The sequence below is a fragment of the Hippopotamus amphibius genome, chromosome 5 (assembly GCF_030028045.1).
Source record: "Hippopotamus amphibius kiboko isolate mHipAmp2 chromosome 5, mHipAmp2.hap2, whole genome shotgun sequence".
Taxonomy (NCBI): Eukaryota; Metazoa; Chordata; class Mammalia; order Artiodactyla; family Hippopotamidae; genus Hippopotamus; species Hippopotamus amphibius.
The window spans coordinates 370,584-389,707 of NC_080190.1; the positions used below are offsets into that span (position 1 = coordinate 370,584).

General features: G+C 59.9%; 1 protein-coding gene across 1 annotated transcript; it reads right to left on the bottom strand.

The window, feature by feature from the left end:
* Positions 1-4,931: 4,931 nt before the first annotated feature.
* Positions 4,932-8,786, bottom strand: PRAP1 (proline rich acidic protein 1). Its single transcript, XM_057735060.1, has 5 exons — positions 8,683-8,786; positions 6,540-6,606; positions 5,816-5,865; positions 5,278-5,381; positions 4,932-5,146 (listed from the first exon to the last, which is right to left on the bottom strand). Exons 1-5 carry the CDS (start codon positions 8,688-8,690, stop codon positions 4,932-4,934), a joined length of 444 nt encoding a protein of 147 aa, XP_057591043.1. The 5' UTR covers positions 8,691-8,786.
* Positions 8,787-19,124: the final 10,338 nt, after the last annotated feature.

Consider the following 19,124-nt stretch of genomic DNA (forward strand, 5'->3'; position numbering starts at 1 on the left):
GGGACATGAGTTCACACACGTAAAAACCCTCGTGGGGGAGATCGCATGGAGGGCCTGGGCAGCGGTCCTTGGTGATGCACCACATTGCAGGGGGCAAGAGGTGGATGCCCAGGTAGCCCTGAGTGGGGTGGGGGCTTCTGGGTCAGCCCCCTGGGCTGCAGACACTAAGGTGGCCTTTGAAGAGGGGCCGAGGCTGTTCCTCCAGCCCCAAAGGCAGGGGGGCAGGTGGTGGCAGCTGGTCTGGAACCCCTGGGGGCTGACCACACCGTCAGCTCAGGCGGGAGGCGGGTTTGGCCCAGTGCCTGTGTTCCCTCGCTCTGGTGGCTGAGCACCTACTGAATACACACGAGTCTGAGTGGGTCTGGGATGGCTGGGGTGGTGGGTAGAGGACAGGAGGACGCCCAGTGCCCAGGCAAAGGGGGCCTGTGAGGCTGCGATGGCTTCCCAGAGCGTCCTCAAACTGGGTCTCCCAGGGTGGGCAGGGTTCCCGCCGGCCACTGCACAGGGTCCCTCCCCGAGGGCCCTCTCCCTGCTCCTCCAGACCTTCTCCCAGCACGCGGGGGTGGGCGCTGGCACGACCAGGGCTCGGGGAGGCTCCCATGCTCACGACCAGGGGCTGGTGGGCCTGCAGGGCAGACGGGTCCACTGGGCGCAGATCTGGGGCTCAGCCTGGGGCAGGGACCGTGCTCTGGGCCCGCGACTGCCGGGGCTTAATCTCAGACCCCTGACACCACGGCCGGCCGCTTCCAGCCACACAAGGGCCTCTCCTGAAACAGCTCCACGGAGGCTGAACTGACATGTCACGTGTAAAGTGTTCAGTTAAACCGCCTGGGTGTCGAACCAGCACCTCCATCCCCCGACCCCCGACCCCCCACCCCTGTGTCCTCCTGCCCCACCCCCACTGGCCTGCCGCCGTCATGCTGCTCCGTGTGCCCTCTGTAGGATTTCATGCCAGCGGAAGGCCGTGCGTGCCCTGTGCCCGCTCGCGGTGGGGTGCACGTGCGTGTGCGTGCCCGCGGGTGTGTGCATGTGCGTGCGCGCGCTGTGCGTGTCGGGGCCTCGTCTCCGCTGCAGCGCGCGCCGCCGTGCTCCTGGCGGGCAGCGCTCGGGGGGCGCTGGGTTCCCCCAGCTCCCGGCGGTCGCGGACGAGCCTGCTGGGAAGGCGCGCGCACACGTCTGCGTGGGGACGTTTTTGGGGAAAACACCTCTGGTCAAGGCTTGGCCGTAGGGCATGTGTACCTGCGACTTTGTAAGAGACCCCCAGCCCCAGAGGAGCTGAGCTGGTTTCCGACCTCAGGGAAGGCGCCGTGCGCCCCGGCCCCGCGCTGGCTGCGGGCCTTTCCCCTGAGCCGCCCTGAGCGGCCGGTGGTGGAGTCGCCTCCGGGTTTCATTCGTGTTTTCTGATCATTAGTGATGCGGAGCATTTTCTCATGGGTGTGTGACGTGAGCGGTCAGTCTCTTGCCCACTGATCACTTCTGGGGAGCAGTTCCTTTGTGTGGGTGTGGGGGGGGGGCTCCCACACCAGGCAGCCCCCCGGGCCCAGGCGGCGTCCCGCCGTCCGGCCGGGTTCCGACACCCCCTGCCCGGGGAGGCGGCCGGTCCCGCAGGTTCAGGGCTCCGTCCCACGGGACTGCCCCCCGCGACGCCCCCACCCCGCACGCCCGTCCCGAGGGCAGGCGGCCACCTGGGCTCCCGGCGGACCCGCTGTCGACGGGGGGTCCCGACAGCCCCTCCCTGGGCTCGACGCGTCTTCTAGAACGGCTCCCGGAGCTCAGAGAAACCGTCACTCCCCAGATCGCCGCTTCTCCTGAAAAGACAGGACTCAGGACCCGCCGGGCGGACGAGGTGTGGGCAGGGGCTCCCGTGCCCTCCCGGCACCCCTCTCCCCGCATCTCCACGTGATCGCCAGCCCGAAGCCCTCCAGGCCCGCCCGGCCCGGTTTCTGCGGAGGCGTCGTTGCGTAGGCTGTTCGGCGAGGTCCCTGGCCACGGGCGACTCATCCCACCCCAGCCCCTCTCCCCTCCCCGAGGTCTGGGGGTTCCAGCCCTCGACTCTGGTGGGGTCCCTGCAGCTGGCTGCCGCCCTTGGGGACCTTCCCAGAGTCACCTCAGTCGCACAGCAAAGGACACCCTCATCCCACTCATCACTCAGGCAATTCCAAGTGTTCTAAGAGCTCCGCGCCAGCGTCGAGGACAGAGACCACACATGTTTCTGATGATAAATCACAGATTTTTCACTTAGCCCAAGCTCTTGCTGGGGAGCCCCCATGCCCACCGGAAGGGCCTTGGGTTCAACCAAACACCCAGACTCAGGGAAGAGCACAGACCACCCTCGCCAGCCGTCCACGGGAAGGACGTCCACGGGTGCGGGGGTCACCGGTGCTCTGTGGCTCGGGGCGGCTCCGGTGTGTGCAGATGAGCATCGCTGGGCATCACCTGGCCCAGAGCCTTTGTCCCCCGACGCGGGTGCAGCGTCCAGGGTCCCCGCCAGCACCACTGCCTCAGGGAAGCCAAGGCTGCAGCTCCCAGGCTGACCTCAGCTGTCACCCACCCTGTGGCTGCCTCAGCCACGAGCGGTCACGCTGCAGAAGCAGTACTGCCTAGTGACACCGGGAGCAGACGGAGGTGACCCGCGCTCAGAGGGCGTGGCACCCTCTGGAGGTGGGGTGCGCAGTGGGCGTGTGCCTGGAGTTTGGGGGGGTTGCAGGGGGAGGGCCTGCCAGGTGGGCCTCCCCCTTACCTCCCCTCAACCCCTGACCTCCATGCAGGGCTGGACGGAGCCACACCCACGTTTGGTGACAGACCTCTTGGGGTCTTGGGTCGCAGAGCTGGCCCATGGCCTCTGCCAGTGTCTCCTGTTCACCCCCAGGTCTCCTGCTGTCGTTGCCGGGCCTGCTGTGCCCTCGGTGCAGGAAGTGCCCGGGGGGACCACAGACACCAGCGGGGCTGCCCAGGGCCGTGGCCCCATCGACCCCGGGTCTGAGCTCCTTGGGACGCTGGTGCCTGAACACCTGTACCCCATGGCTCAGGGGTGGCCATCCCCCCGGACACCTGGAGGGCCGCAAGCCCTGACACGCGCTGTGTGAGATTCGTGGCAGTCTGAGACCTGGGCGATTCTGGGGCCTCCAGGCAGACGCCGGGCTGCTCCCCAGGTCTGGGGCAGGAGCAAGGCGCTGAGTCAGCTCTGCGCCTGTTCGTAGCAGGCGGGCAGGCAAGGCACATGGGGGGGCGGCTGGGCCCCGTCGGGGCCTCAGTCTCGTTGGTACCGTGGGGCGACAGAGCTTCTGTCTGTGGGGCCGCGAGGCTGGGCGGCACGTACACCACTGTGCAGCGCATCTCGCGGGGAGGCTGCCACTTGAGGCCTCGGGGAGCTTGGGACTCGTGCGGCGACACGGGAGCTCTAGGGCACGTGAGGCCCCTGGGCAGACCCACGGCCTCCAGAGCAGCCGGGCTCCTCGTCCTGTCTTAGCTGCCAGGGGGCTCAGTCCAGGCCTCGGGGAGGGTTCAGGCACCAAGTGCTTCCCCTCAATGCCAGAGCACGACTGCCACACAGAGACCCGCCTGCACTTGCACGCACCCCAGCGCACGTACAGAACGTGGACAATTCCAGTGACCCCGCGCCTGGGGCTGCGACAGGCCGTGCCAGAGGACAGGGCGCCTCCGAGAGCGCCGGCCCCTGCCCAGAAAATGAAGACAGAAAGGCTGGGCCCAATCCACCCCCAGTCACCTGTGCACCTGCCTCCCTGTCTCTCGGGAGCCGTCTGGACAAGCCAATGCTGTGACAAGGTCACCAGGCTCCAAGGAGGACCGCAAGGCGAGAACTCCTTGGAAGGGCATCTCGGAGCAGGAGGATCGCAAGGCGACGGCATCTCGGAGCAGGAGGATCGCAAGGCGACCGCTTCGCAAGGACAGGCCCCAGACCATCTCCACCCATTTTCCGTTCTGCTCTTTGTTTCTTTGTGATACTGTGCTTACCACCCACGTCCCCTCCCTGTTTCTATGTCCCCAGGAAAGAACCGGGGTTTGACACATTCTTTCTCCGTGTCTGCCCCACCAAGTCCCCTCCCACCACTCCTTGGTGGAAAAGGCGGGCACCTCAGGCTACTAAACGCTGGAGAAAAAGGAGGGGTGGCTCTTTTTGTAATGCTCATGGTTGCAGCAGGCAGAAGTACAGACGTAGACATTAGGCATAGGTGTGGCTGCTAAGGGCTATCGTTTGCTTAGATATGAGATTAAGAAGTTATTTACATAGATTTACCTCAGAGTCACATGGTTTGCAAGCCAAACCTGACGAAAGAAAGAAACTGGTAGATGCTGAGGAAAGATATGCTCTGCCATAGAAGATTTTTTCTGAGATATGTTCACCATATAAACACACAAAGCTCTGACAATAAAGAGAGATCCTGCATCGCTGACACAGGCCTCCTGGTCTCTTCCTTTCGCCAAGGCCACTCATCCCTTGGGTACTCCCGGACCCGCCGGAGCTGGACTTCGGCACCCGTCCCCCGAACACCTGTCCCCCCCCCCCCCCGAGCACCTGTCCGCTTGTCCCCTGAGCACCTGTCTGCTTGTCCCCCGTCCCCTGAGCACCTGTCCGCTTGTCCCCCTGTCCTCAGCAACTGGGCTCCCTCCTCCCACGTCTTTCCATTCTCCGGTCCCAACCCTGGGGAGCCCTTGCCACGCCCCTGGCCCCACCCCAGCACATGAGGAGGCTTGCGGGGAGCAGATGGTTCCAAGAGCATGAGTGCAGGGTGCAGGAACCAACAGCCAGGCTGGTCCTGCTCGGGGTGCTCTCCATCTGTGGGGCAAGCCTGTGGCCCCCCTTCTCCCAGAAACAGCAGGCGGGGCCCACGATCGCTGTTCTTGAAGACACATGTGGCCTCCACCTCTTTGCAGGTTTATTTTTTCCAGTTAGGGAGGGGTCAAGGCCCCTAGGAGTCCTCCCTGGGGTGGTAGATGTGGTCTCGGTCCTCCTCTGGCCCGTGGAGCACCTGGTGAGGTGGCAGCACCTGAGCCCAGGGCCTCGCCTCCTCCTGGGCCTCCTCGGGCCAGTCGTGGTACAGGCTGTCACGGTCAGGCTCAGGGCCCCACCTGGGGCTTGGGACACGGCCGGCAGTGTCCTGGGTCTCTGCCAGGGCCTTGGCACCTAGGGACGGACAGAGGGAGGTGTGGCCTCGGTTTCCCTCCCAAGGCTTCATTCATCCAGCTCGACCCCTCGGGAGCCCCTCCCGTGGCCTCGCTCCCCTCCCCCCTGCCCAGGGGGCCTGCCTGCCTGACCTCGCCGATTCCCTTCCGTGGCGGCCAAGAGCTTTGGTGCCATGAGCAGCCATATGAGCTGGTCGTCCTTCTCCGGAGGCTCCGCCGCGCGGGCGCCCCAGGCCCTGTGAGCAAGCGCGCCGGGGTCGGGTCAGCAGGAGACCCCAGGACAGCGCCACTGCCGTCCCCCCACGCAGACCCGCGGGCCAGGAAGGTCCCGACGGTGAGGCCTTGAGAAGGCTCCCCCCACCCCCACCCCGCGCAGAGGTCAGCGGAGCGCAGGCTGCAGAGGCGCCGCGTCCTCCCGCACGGCCGGCCAGCTCAGGGGCGGCGGTCTGCTGCCTCGCTCACCCCGGGCGGGAGCCACCCGGAGGCTGCCGGGGAGCAGGATCCTCCAGGGCCTCTGCTCTGCTCAGGGGCCCGCGGACCTCGGAGGCTCCCGTGCCTCCCCTCCCCCAGGCTGCCGGGCAGGATCCCGCCCCGTCCACCAGGGCCCCGGCTCAGGGAGGGACGCAAGGGGGCCCAGCACCGAGGCGCCAGGGCCGCCAGGGCCACTCACTCCTCTGTGTCCTGCTCGGCCCCGACTCCGCCTTTGGTCTGGACGAGGACCTGGGAGAGGGAGGTGACGGGTGAGGCTCAGCACGGTCCTCCAGGGGTGGACCTCTGGGGCCTGGCTGGAGGCCGTGCGGTTTCTGGGGAGACCTGGGGGCAGCATGCGGGCTACACCTGCACCACCCGTCCCCAGCTGGTGGCCTGAGGAAGGGGGGCCAGTTCCTCTGCCCGTCCCTCCTTGCAGGCTCAGTGGGGACAGGGGAGCACATGAAGCGGGTGACCCAGCACAGTGACCAGTGCCCGGCAGGTGTGGGACAGCTGTGCCGCTCCTCCTGGGTCTCCCTCTTCACCTGGTCACTCCCAGGCTATAGGGCTGAGTGGCCTGGACCCAGGACTGGTGAGGGACACGGCCCCAGCACAGTCCTGGCCCCTGGGCAGCCCTGCATGTGGAGGTGCCCTGGGCTTCACAGCGCAGGTGACCTTCATCAGGCCCCTCCTGCAGCGGGGTCACCTGGGGTCATCGAGACTCGTCCATCAGACCCCACAGAGGGGTGCTCCCCGTCATCCTGAGGGGTCCCCCGGTGCCCACAGGCCCGCCTGCTGTGTGGCACCTGCAGTCACATCGGCGCTGCGCCTTCTCTGCCCTAGGCCCGCTGATGCCTTCCTCCACCCCTGCTGGTGGGGCTGAGGGCAGAGGCCAAGGGGGCGGCTGGGTGAGGAGCCGCACGTACCTGGGGGGCCCAGGCGGATTCCGCCTCCAGCAGCAACACAGCCGCCAGGCTGGTGACCAGGAGGAGCCTGGGGGACCAGAGACAAGCAGGAGAGGTTGGCAGGGCGGCTCCTGCCCTTCGACACGATGCCTGGCCTGGCCGGCGACAGTGCAGCCGGGGAGGCCAGGGCCGGGTCCTGGTCAGGTCCACAGGGAGTTTACTGTCCCCCATGTCACAGACCGGGACACGTAGGCACAGAGGTGGGACCTCCACAGGCCCACACTTGCTCCCAGGCCCTCGGACCCCACCAAGCAGGCCCGGGTTACGCGCGTGGATCTGGTGGCCCCAGCCTTTCCTCCGGCCGCGAGGCCGGTGCCGGCCACACCGCTGGGGCCTGGAGCAGTGGGGCTGTGGCGCTGAAGGGCTGCGGGCTTGGGGCTCAGCTGTCCGGGCGCTCAGGCCCACAGCACCCCTGAGGCTGTGCCCGTGGCCCCTCAGAGGCAGGTGGCACTTCGCCCTGTCCCGGAGCCGTGGGCAGAGAGCAGGGCCGTTACCTGGGCGGGGAGATGGGGCGCTCTGCCTAGACACGTCCAGCCTGACCTGAAGGAGGTCAAGGACCAAGCCGGAGCAGGGGGTCCAAGGAGCAACGGCCGAAGGTAGGAGACGTGGCGAGACACCCGGGACAGAAGGTGACTGAGGGGCTCGGCAGCCAGGAGGCCTCACCTGAGACGAGCCAGGTCAGGGGAGCAGGGGACGGACGGGGCTGACTGCAGGGGGCCGAGTGGTGTGCGGGTGTTCGGAGGCACGCGTGTGCGCGGGGGGTGTTAGGGGGCACACGTGTACACGTGGGGTGTTCAGGTGCACGCGTGTGCATGTGCGTGTGCCTGGTGTGGGTATACGTGCTGTGCGTGTTGATGCACACGGGCCTGGCGGCTTTCGCGTTACTAAAATATCACAATACCAGACGACAGGCCCCAGGGAGCTGCTAAGAGCCGCGTGCAGCGCGGCCCTGGGGGGGGACCTGGAGGCGCCGCCCCTGAAGGAAGGTGCCCCCGCCGCCCCGGCCCTCCAGGGCTCCTCTGCCCGTGAAAGCCTCTCATGTTGTGCAGCTCCCCGGAGCTACATTCCGTCTGCTAGACTGGATGCTGCCAGATTTGAATCGCGTTTTGCTTGAACTGGGAAAGTTTCACCGCCTCGGCGTCTCTCTCGGCGCCAGTGTGCGGGAAGGCAGGGGCCCTGCAGCTGGGCGGGGCGGCCCAGCAGGGCGTCCAGCCCCACCAAGACCTTCGCGCCTCCGCTGACTCAGCACCTGGGGGCGGGGGCGGGGTTCCCGTGCACACCAAGGGGGCAGAGGGCAGAGGGCAGAGGGCAGAGGGCAGGGCCGGCCCTGGACCGCGGAGCCCGGGCCTGGTCGGGGCAGCTGTCTGCCTCTCCTGGGCACAGGCCCCTAGACAGAGGCTCTGCGCACCGAGAGGTCCCCACGTCATTGATCGGCCTGCCTCTCGTCCAAGCCGGGGTCCCTAGGAGAACACCCAGGGCAAGGGGGCCAGGGAGGACTCTGGCTTCGAGGGGGAGGGACGCCCCCACAGGAGGGGGAGGGGGACAACCCCTGCTAGGGGAAACGGCCTCTGCCGTCGGGGTCCCGCAGCGGTCCCAGTGCTTCCCTGGGCCTCAGCCCCAGGCCGCTTGGGCTCCAGCTGCCCAGCCCCCAGCCGCCCCCCAGCTCCATCTCATCATCTCGACCCCCCTTTTCATTTCGTCAGTTACAGACCTCCCTTCCTTTGACCCTGGGGCCTCCCACCTGCTTCCAGGGACTCCCAGGTGATTCTTCATGGTCGAGGGACCCCAAGGGACAGGTGGTCTCTCTCCCAGGAGCCACAGGGGCGGCCTTTGGAGCTGGCAGTCATTCTGGGGGACGCGGGAGGGAGAGCCGTGTCCCCAAGCCCAGGACACCTGGGGGGAGCCAGCGCTCCGGGGGCCCAGCCAGACGCTGGTCTGCAGACAGAACCCTGACGTCCATCCGGAGCCGGGCGGGGCTGGGCACACAGGGGCCCTAGGGGCTGTTCCCCGAGCCTGGGGGGCCTGGACCCAAGGGACCGCACAGCAAAGCTCTGGGCGGGGGTTGTTTGGGTGGGGGCTGGGGCTCGCAGGCGCTGTGCATTACCTCTTCATGTTGGGCTTCCCCTCTCAGTGTAGACGGTGCTCTGGGGAACCTGTAGTCTCAGACCCACGTAGCCAGCGGCCCAGGGATCCAGATGTCTGGTCCTCCTCCTCCCCGCCCTCGCCTCTCCAGGTTTTATGGCCCCCATGTGGGCGTGTCTGGACAGAGGTCAGGGGCCAGGGATTCTGACTGGGCTGCCAGGGTGACTGGGTCCACCCCGCCGGCCGCCACTCCACCCGCCTGTCACACCCATGACCCTCCCCAGGACCCACCCTCGGCGCTCCAGCGACCTGACTCAGCCCTCCCTCTCCCATCACTCCACGTGCCGGAATCCGCACCACCTCCACCCCACCCAACCGTGTCCTGAAGCTGCAGGCCCTGGGCTCTGTCACCTGGGGCCCCCAGGCCCCAAGCTGGGCTGACTGCTTGGCTGGAAGCCGGAGGGCACTGCAGCCCGCCCTGCCCCGGGCCCTCAGCCACAGCTGTTGGGCTCCTCTGAAATACCATGGTCCACCAAGCTTTTTAATAATCCAACCCTGAACCCAAGCAACATCTGACTCTCCATCCAGTGTTTCCACCCGATTAGCATACGTGACAGCTTTCATAGTAACAACACCCGCTGCGGGTTACACCTCTGACCGCAAGGGGCGCGGAGCAGCCCCACGGCGGGATCTACAGTTCCTGCAGCCGCAGCACGCAAGCTCCCACACTCCTCAAAGCCACAGCAGCTCCCATCCTTACGTTGTCCTAGGGAGCGGTGGTTATAACAGCTCAACCCGAGTGCACCAGACGGACGGGAGGTCACTCATCACTGCTCCTCCCTGGGCCACGCGGCACTGCAGCTGTCCGTACCCGGGCACCTTGATGTCGCAGGGAGGCTGCGGCACGTAGAACTGCTCACGGCCTCACATCATCTACACTGTTTTGCTCAGCAAATTCAAGTTATGAACATAGTCACAGCTGCGCCATAATTTTAGCCCGTGGCCTAAACATTTCTTCCACTAATGGCCACATGATGACCATTAGTAAGGCTTGCAAACCTAGCCCTGCCCCCGGCAACCAACTTCATTAAAGAACTATTAGTAGCAGTGACCCCGAGTCCCCCTAAAACTGAGCTCCCTTCCTGAGTTCACGATTCATGTCTCCACTCCAAACTTTATTCCCTTTCTTGTGCCCTGTGGCCTCAATCCCGCGCTCACCGGACCCTAATCACCCAGCCTCAGGTGGCTAAGGCAGCTGTTGTCGATAACATCCTTGATGTCCTAAAGCTGCCCTTGCAGACGCCATCATTACTGTCCAAACTCAGGGTGTTTCTCCAGGGCAAGATGAGCTCACAGACCTGCCCCCAGCCACGGACCACCTGGCCTGAGACTGTAAACCAGAGTCAGCCTGACTCCTGAAACTAGATTCAGAAAGGTCACAGAAAGGTCACAAAACGATGATGAATCCCAGCCTCTTTTTTGTTCCCCTTTTTTAAAAATCCCCCAACGCGAAGCCCAGGTTGGGGGGAGGCTTATCTGAGTTGGTCTAGGCGGATCTGAGGCTTGTCTCTCACACCCTTGCTTAGAGGCCTGCAAATAAACCCTTTCCTGGCTGCAAACACAGGCCGTCAGAGTTTGCCTTCTGCCCCGAGGGGTCCCGTGCCCTTGGGCGAGCGCAGTCGCGTCCTGCTCAGCACCCAACACCACCATCGTCCTAACAGGGGTCACTGCCTCAGCGCGTGTGCTCCCCTCAAGTCAACTAGGCCGCATAGTACCAGCCACCAACAGCAACATCCCTGCCTCGCACGCCTCCAGAACAGCGCCACCAGGGAAGTCCTGTAGACTATTTTTAAGCAATTTTAGGGTTAAAGAAAAACCGAGCAGAAAATCAGTTCCCATCATACCCTCTCCCCCATATCCCTTTCCCCTCCTATTAGCTTACATTGGTTAGTACATTGTTACAATTCTTGAGCCAATTAAAACATGCATTTTTCAACCAAAAATTACAAGACAGGCAAAGAAACAGGAAAAGTGTGACCAATATTCAGAGAAAAAGCAGGTAACATAGGGACTTCCCTGGTGGCACAGTGGTTATGAATCTGCCCGCCAGTGTGGGGGACGTGGGTTCCAGCCCTGGTCCGGGAAGATCCCACGTGCTCCGGAGCAACTAAGCCCGTGCGTCACAACTGCTGAGCCTGTGTGCTAGAGCTGGCAAGCCACAACCACTGAGCCCAGGCACGCAGAGCCTGAGCTCCGCAATGAGAGAAGTCACCAGAATGAGGAGCCCACGCACCACAACAAAGAGCAGCCCCCGCTCACCGCAGCTAGAGAAAGCCCGTGTGCAGCAATAGAGACCCGATACAGCCCAAAATAAATAAATAAATTTATTTTTTTAAAAAAAGCAGGTAATAGAAACTGTTGTGAGTGGAACCAGGTATTGGACTTAAAGGTGGAAAAATTAATGGAAACTGTGTAGAGTTAAGGAAAGTATGATGAAAATGATTTAAATAAATAATCTCAACAAACAACGTTTTTAAAAGATTCAGATGGAATTCTGGAATTCAAAAACTCAATAACTAAAATAAAAAAACTTACTAGAGGGCCTAATAAGAAGACATATTTAAGTATATATCCTTACACTAGATCCACACTTAAAGACAGACAAATAGAAATTACCCAACCTGGAGAAGGAGAAAAAAAGGAAAAATGAAAAGCATTCCAGAGACCTGTAAGACAAGAACACACACATGCATGCATTCCACAGACGTGCACGCACACACACACACACGCACGCAAACACATCACACACACACCACACATCACACGCCACACACACATGCCACACATCACACACACACACCACACACACCACACGCACACCGCACACCACACACACCACACACACATACACCACACACCACACACACACCCCCACCACACACCACACACACACTGCACACCACACACCACACACACATACACCACATACCACACACCACACACACACCGCATACCACATACACACACCACACACCACACACATACACTGCACACCACACACCGCACAGACATACACCACATACCACACACCACACACACACCACACACACACCGCATACACACACCACACACACTACACACACCACACACACACCACGCACACACACCGCACAAACACACACACACCACATACACACACCACACACACATCACACACCGCACACACACACCACACACCACGCACACACCGCACACACACACCCCCCACACACCACACACACATCACATACCGCACACACACACACCACACACCACACACACACCGCACACACACACACCACACACACCCCCCACACACACACCACACACCGCACACACACACCACACACTACACACACCACACACCATGCACACACACCGCACACACACACACCACATACACACACCACACCACACACACATCACACACACACACCGCACACACACACACACCACACACCGTGCACACACCACACACCGCACACACTGCACACACACCACACACCACACACCGCACACACATACACTGCACACACACACACCACACACACACACCACACACTACACACACACCACACATACACTGCACACACACCGCACACACACACACCACACACTACACACACCACACACCACACACACACCTCACACTACACACACACCACACACACACCACATACACAAGCACACACCATTTATCTATAGACCTCATGAGCTCAATGAGCCCCAAGTACAGTAAAAACAAAGATTTATCACAGTTAAACTTTTTTTAATTAATTTATTGGCTGAGCTGGGTTTTCGTTGCTGTGCACGGGCTTTCTCTAGTTGCAGTGAGCAGGCTTCTCAGTGTGGTGGCTTCTCTTGCTGCAGAGCTCTGACTCTAGGGGGCGTCGTCTTCCGTAGTTGTGCCAAACGGGCTCAATAGTGGTGGCTCGCGGGCTCTAGAGCGCAGGCTCAGTAGTTGTGGCGCACAGGCTTAGTTGCTCCACAGCATGTGGCATCTTCCCGGACCAGGGATTGAACCTTTGCCCCCTGCATTGGCAGGTAGGTTCTTTTATTTATTTATTTTTGTTTGTTTTTTTGGCACACGGGCTTTGTTGCTCCGTGGCATGTGGGATCTTCCTGGAGCAGGGATCGAACCTGTGTCCCCTGCATTGGCAAGCGGACTCTTAACCACTGCGCCACCTAGGAAGCCCCGGCAGGTAGGTTCTTAACCCCTGTGCCACCAGGGAAGCCCTATCGCAGTTAAACTTTAAAACCCAAAGACTGACAGAAAATCTTGAAAGTAGCCAGAGAAAATCTCCTCCTGCACAGAGAATCAGCAACACGTTTAACAGCTGACTTCTTATCAACGCACTGGAGGCCTGCAGACAATGCTTGAGAAGCAATAACAACAAAAATAACCCTTCGCAAGCTACAGAGGAGTGGAGGCAAAGACCTGACAAAGGAGAGAAAGCTATTTACAGACCAACATTCCTTGTGAACATTGACACAAAAATCCTTACTAAAATACCAGCGACATCCAGCCACACATAAACAAAATGTATCCCGGGAATGCAATGTTGGTTTAATACTCAAAAAATTAATTAATGTACTATACGATATTGATAACGTGAAAGATAAAGAAATGATCATTTTAATAGACACAAAAGAATCTGAAATTCTTTTGCAGCAGTCCAATACCCATTGACGATTTAAAAAAAACACTCTCAAAAAAGTAGAAATAGAAGGGAACTTTCTAAAGTTGTTAAAAAGGCATGTAGAAAACCCTACAGTGGTGATCACAGCAGTGAAAGCCCACCAGCTCTCATCTTCAGATGGGGAGGAGACTTCGCCAAGCTCACCCTGCTGTTCAACATGGTGCGGGAGAGTCCAGCCTGCATGACAGGCAGGGCAAAGAAAAAATCATGCTGGAAGTGGAATGGACAAGAGCTGTCTTTATTTACAGAAGCTATGATCCCATACTTAGAGTTTAGTAAGATCTCAAGATATAAGATCAATATACCAGAATCAATTCTTTTTATATACTAGCAACAAACAGTCTGAAGTGAAAGCACGAAAAAATTTTCATCCATAGTAGCATTGAAAGTAGTAAAATACTTACGAATAAATTTAACAAAAGAAGCACAAGACATGCTGAGAAAAGTCACAAATCTAAATAAATGGAGAGAGGCTCTTTCTTCATGGATTAGAAAACTCAAGTCTTTGTTAAGACGGTGATTCTCCCAAAATCGATCTACAGAGTCAATGCAATTCCTATCTAATTTCTAGCGGAACTCTGTAGAAATGGACACGTCGATCCTAAAGCTTACATGAAAATGCAAAGGACTCAGAAGAGCCAAAACAACTTCTAAAAGGACAAAACTAGAACAGATACGCTGCACCATTTCAAAGCTCGCTACAAAGCCCCAAAGTGATAAAAGATGTGCCGCAGGCCCGAGGACTGAGACACAAATTGGTGAAATGCAATTAAGGGTCCAGAAATAAAGTCACACACGTATGGACCACTCCTTTTTTTTTTTAATCTATTTTGTTTTTTAAATTTATTTATTTTATTGGCTGTGTTGGGTCTTCTTTGCTGTGTGCAGGCTTTCTTTTTCGTTGCGGTGAGTGGGGGCTACTCTTCATTGTGGTGCGTGGGCTCCTCATTGCCGTGGCTTCTCTTGTTGCAGAGCACAGGCTCTAGGCGCGTGGGCTTCAGTAGCTGCAGCACATGGCTCAATAGTTGTGGCTCATGGGCTCTAAAGCGCAGGCTCAGTAGTTGTGGCACATGGGCTTAGTTGCTCCATGGCATGTGGGATCTTCTTGGAACAGCGATCGAACCCATGTTCCCTGCATGGGCAGGCGGATTCTCAACCGCTGTGCCACCTAGGAAGCCCTGGACCACTCCTTTTTGACAAAGATGTCAAGGCAACTCGACATGAAAAGATTAGTGATTTTAACAAAAGGTGCTGAGACAACTGGATATCCACATGCCAATAAAAACAATAATAACGTAGACCCATAACTTCCATTGCACATGAAAGTTCCCTCAAAATGCACCATAGGCTTAAATGCGAATGTGAAAATTACAAAACAACTGGAAGAAAAAATGAGGAAATATTCATAGCCTTGGGTCAGGGAAACAGTTCTTAAATACAACACCAAAAGCACAACACATAAAAGAGAAAACTGATTCCTTGGGCTCCATCAAAATTACAAACTTTTGCACTTCAAAAGAGACTATCAAGAAAGCGAAAAGACGAGTCAGACTGGGAGAGACTTTTTGCAAATCTTCTATCTGCTGAAGGACTTGTCTCCAGAACACGTGAAGGGCTTTCATAACTCAGTAACAAGAAGACAAAGAAGCCAATCTAAAAACGTTCAGAACACTTGAACAAATATTTCACCGGAGATATACAGGTGGCTAAGAAACGCACGAAGACATGTGTAGTTAACTAATGGAATGAAACGCATGTTTTTAAGACAAGAGGATTTAAGCAGGACATATTCCCTGCGCTGGGCCCTCCTCAAGAGCAAGAACGTCTGCCTCACCTTAAAGATCAATTACATTTTTTCCCTCCTTCCTTCTTTTCCCAGTTCTGTGAGGGGCATGGTCACCTGCAGCTCAATTCATGGGCGTAGATCTTTGGTGAACTTTACATAAAAAGTCAGTGTCATTTTGATGAATGATCCTTTGTCCTGAAAATGTATATAGCTGTGCCTTCAACTTCTAACAAGCGAAACAGAGTTTTCTGAGTTTTAGTCCTCAGGTTGCCTCGAATAAAATTCTCTGCTCCTTCTTTAGATTGACTGTCGATTAATTTTTGCCAACATTAGCATCATTGCTTATTAGGGATGCAGCTTCAAACCACAGTGAGATATCACTCACCTACTGGTGGGTGTGAGGCCAGCCCTGCGAGCAGAGCTGCTTCTCCCAAAAATCATATGCAGAAGCCCTAACCCTCAGGACCCTGGCATGTGACTGTGTGTGGAAATACAGTCTTTAAAGAAATAATTAGGTTAAAATGAAGTCATATGGGTGGCCCTAATCCATTCTGACTAGTGTCCTTATAAGAAAAGGAGATTAGGGCTTCCTAGGTGGCACAGCGGTTGAGAATCTGCCTGCCAATGCAGGGAACACGGGTTCGATCCCTGCTCCAGGAAGATCCCACAGCAGGCGGAGCAACTAAGCCCGTGTGCCACAACTACTGAGCCTGTGCTCTAAAGCCCGTGAGCCACAACTATTGAGCCATGTGCTGCAACTACTGAAGCCCACGCGCCTAAAGCCCGTGCTCCGCAATGAGAAGCCACGGCAACGAGGAGCCCGCGCACCACAACAAAGAGTAGCCCCCGCTCACCGCAACAAAAAAGAAAGCCCGTGCACAGCAAAGAAGACCCAACACAGCCAATAAAAAAAAAAAAGAAAGAAAGAAAGAAAAGGAGATTAGGACACAGACACACACAGAGGAAAGGCCATCTGAAAGACACAGGCAGAAGCCGGCCATCTACAAGGCAAGGAGAGAGGCCATGGAGAAACCAACCCAGCCGACACCTTGGTGTCTGACTTCCAGCCTCCAGACTCACGAGGAAGTAATGCCTGTTGTTGAAGCCACCCAGTCTGTGGTACTTAGTAGGGCAACCCTAGCAAATGAATAAAAAGGAGAGACGGTAACACTGCGGGATGGGGTGGGGTGGGGTGGCGGAGCCAAGCCCTCCTGCACCGCTGGTGGAAATGTGGAATGCTGCAGCCACTTTGGCAAAAAGTTTAACATTTTCTTAAACTGCTCCCTGTACGCTACCACCCGACCCAGCAGTTTCACTCCTCGGTACCTGTCCCAGAGGAATGAAAGCCTGTGTCCCCGCAAACACCGGTCCACCAACGTTCACAGCGATGCGGTCAACAGGAGACGCCCCTGGGAACACGGGTCCAGGGCCCGGAGACTGAGCAGATACGCCGGGCACCAGTCAACAGCAAACGGGCGAGACAGCCGCCCCGTCGCCTCTCGGGCGGCCCTGAGCCGGGGTGTCGGGGGGACCCTGCCGCGCCGAGCCTCGCGGTCCGGAGACCAGCCCTTGCTCACCCGCGCACGCGGCCAGCTCGGCTGCTGTCTCCTCTGTGCCCGGCCCTGGGCAGGCCCCCGGGAACCACGGGCTTGCCCTCAGAAAGCGACAGCCCAGGGCTTTGGACCCTGAGGCTGAGGAGGAGACCCTCCGGGTGGGTGCGGGCCTCACCGAGCCGTGCCTGAGCCCAGCGGCCCGAAAGGGACACGCGGGGACGTCTGCGCGCCCGACACGCTGGGGCCTGAGCGCCGGGACGGCCCCGGGGAGGGTGCTGGCCGGGGCGCCTGCCCTTCCCCCCGCCCGCAGCGCGCTGGTGCGAGTGTGTGAGGTGCACGCATCTGTGCGTGCAGTGTGTGCATGGTGTGCGTGGATGTGAGCCGCACACGTACATGTGAGATGTGCGCCGTGGGGGGACGTGGCGTGTGCGTCTAAGCGAGTGGCGGGCTGGGGCGGGGGGACCTGCGCAGCTCCGGCGAGGCACGCGTGGGAGGGGTGCGGCGGCGGCAGACGCGGTGCTCCCCTCCCCCAGCCTGCGTCTCCTCGGCAACTGCTGCCTCGGTCTGGGGCTCGGCCCCTCCCCCGCCCCGCCCCAGCTGCGAAGCGTCTGGAATCGCATCCTTCCTGCGCATCCTTGTCCTGCGACCGCATCCTGCCGCAGCTGCCCGTTGGAGCCGCCTGTGAGCCATTTCCACGTTTCTCCTTGTGGAGCGGGGGGGGGGGGGGGGGGTGGGGGGGCCGAGTGAGTGCAGGGGTGTGCAAGTGCGTTGCGGGCGTGTGCGTGGTGTGTGTGCGGAGGGAGTGTGGGGGGTGTGTGCGGGGGTCACAGGTATACTGGTGCGTGTGCGCAGGTGTGCGAGGTGCGGGTGTGCGAGGTGCGTGTGTAGGGGTGGGAAAGCGGGCGGGGGGGCACTGCGGCTGACCCTTTGGCGGCCGGCCGAGCAGGGGTCCTCCGGTGCGCAGGAGGCTGTCCTCAGGCCTCCAGAGGGTCGGGGGCCTCTGCGGGGCGAGTCCCTGCCCGGATGTTCCAGGAGGCTGTGGGTGTCCAGCCTCGCACAGACCCGACGTGCCGCCCGGATTCCCGTGCTCAGTAGAGCTGGGCAGCTCGGGTGGGGGTAGGACTGCTGGCCGTCAGCTCCCACCCCCCATGGTGACTGCAGCCCCCTCCCCAGGAGCCAGCTCCACCTCTGCAGGTCTGAGAGAGCCAGTGCGAGCTGGGCGTCTCGAGGTGGGGAGGGGGTGCCAGTTCCAGGACCGGTTCACCTCTACCTGAGGGGGTGGGGGAGGCAGAAGGGGCTTCGGACGGACGAGATCTCGAAGCGCTGCCGGCACCGGCATGGTGGTGGCGGTGGTGAGGGAAGCTGCGTGGCAGGCGGGAGGTGGCCAAGAAGCAGGGAGAGGGCATTCCTCTACAACCACCTGCCGCAGGCTCTAGGTGCGGGGCCACAGGTGGCTGGTACTTGGGACGCTGAAGTCGGGTGCAGACCTGCACCTCCCCCATCTGCCCTCCTCGCCTGGGCCTCTCAGGGCTGGCCTGGCGCCAGCAGTCCACCTGCCCATGAACCAGCAGACAAACATACCATCGGCCTACGGGGAGACGGGTGGGAGGGCATCTGGGTGGGGGTAGCGGCTGGGCCCGGAGGGGCGGCGCGGGGGCGGGGGCTCTGCGGGGTTTCGGTAAAGCGCGCAGGCCGCCTGCGCTCCGCTGTCACACGCACGCCCAATGCGCACAGGGCGCTCGTGCCCGCCCCGCACGTGCCCGCACCGGTGCGCACTGGCGCGCACCTCTGAGTGACGCAGCATCCCAGGGTGGCGTAGGTGTGAAAGCGATTCAGTGACCTGACCTGCACCCGAGCTTCCTGCTGGCTTTCAGCAAAGGGTCCCTACCCTCCCATCCATCCACCCATCGGACCATCATATCAGCACAGCCTCGCTCCTCGTCCCGTGCCCCCTCCCCACGCCTCTAGAGGAGACGCGCACCGCCCCCAGCCCAGGAGCCCACAGCGAGTGGGGAGCAGCTGACCTGCTGTAGAAGGCACAGTTGCAGCGCAGGGTGGAGGGAGGGGGCCGGTGGAAGGAGTAGGGAAGACCCCTCCCATTCCACGGAGCTCTGTGTCTGTCGTGTGAATGAGCCCAGCCAGCCTTCCCAGAGGGTCCGCATGACTCAGCCAGGGAAAGAAATGTTGGGGGGGGGGGGCGGGGGGGTCTCCCACATGCAGCTCAGCCCCTACCCCAGTATTCTGCCTGGGACAAGGGACCTGGAACCAGACGCAGAGGGTCTGTTGGGCCCCCAAAGTCTTTTCTTCAATTTTCTTCAAGAAGACGTGTCATTGCGGCCTGTCTCTGTTGCTATGGAAACCCAAGATGAATTAGCGTGGACGTCAC

Coding starts and splice junctions, on each gene's coding strand:
- PRAP1 (XM_057735060.1), bottom strand. Junction 5,866..6,539: donor AATCCGCCTGGGCCCCCCAG/GTACGTGCGGCT, acceptor TCCCTCTCCCAG/GTCCTCGTCCAGACCAAAGG. Junction 5,382..5,815: donor GCCGAGCAGGACACAGAGGA/GTGAGTGGCCCT, acceptor GCTTGCTCACAG/GGCCTGGGGCGCCCGCGCGG.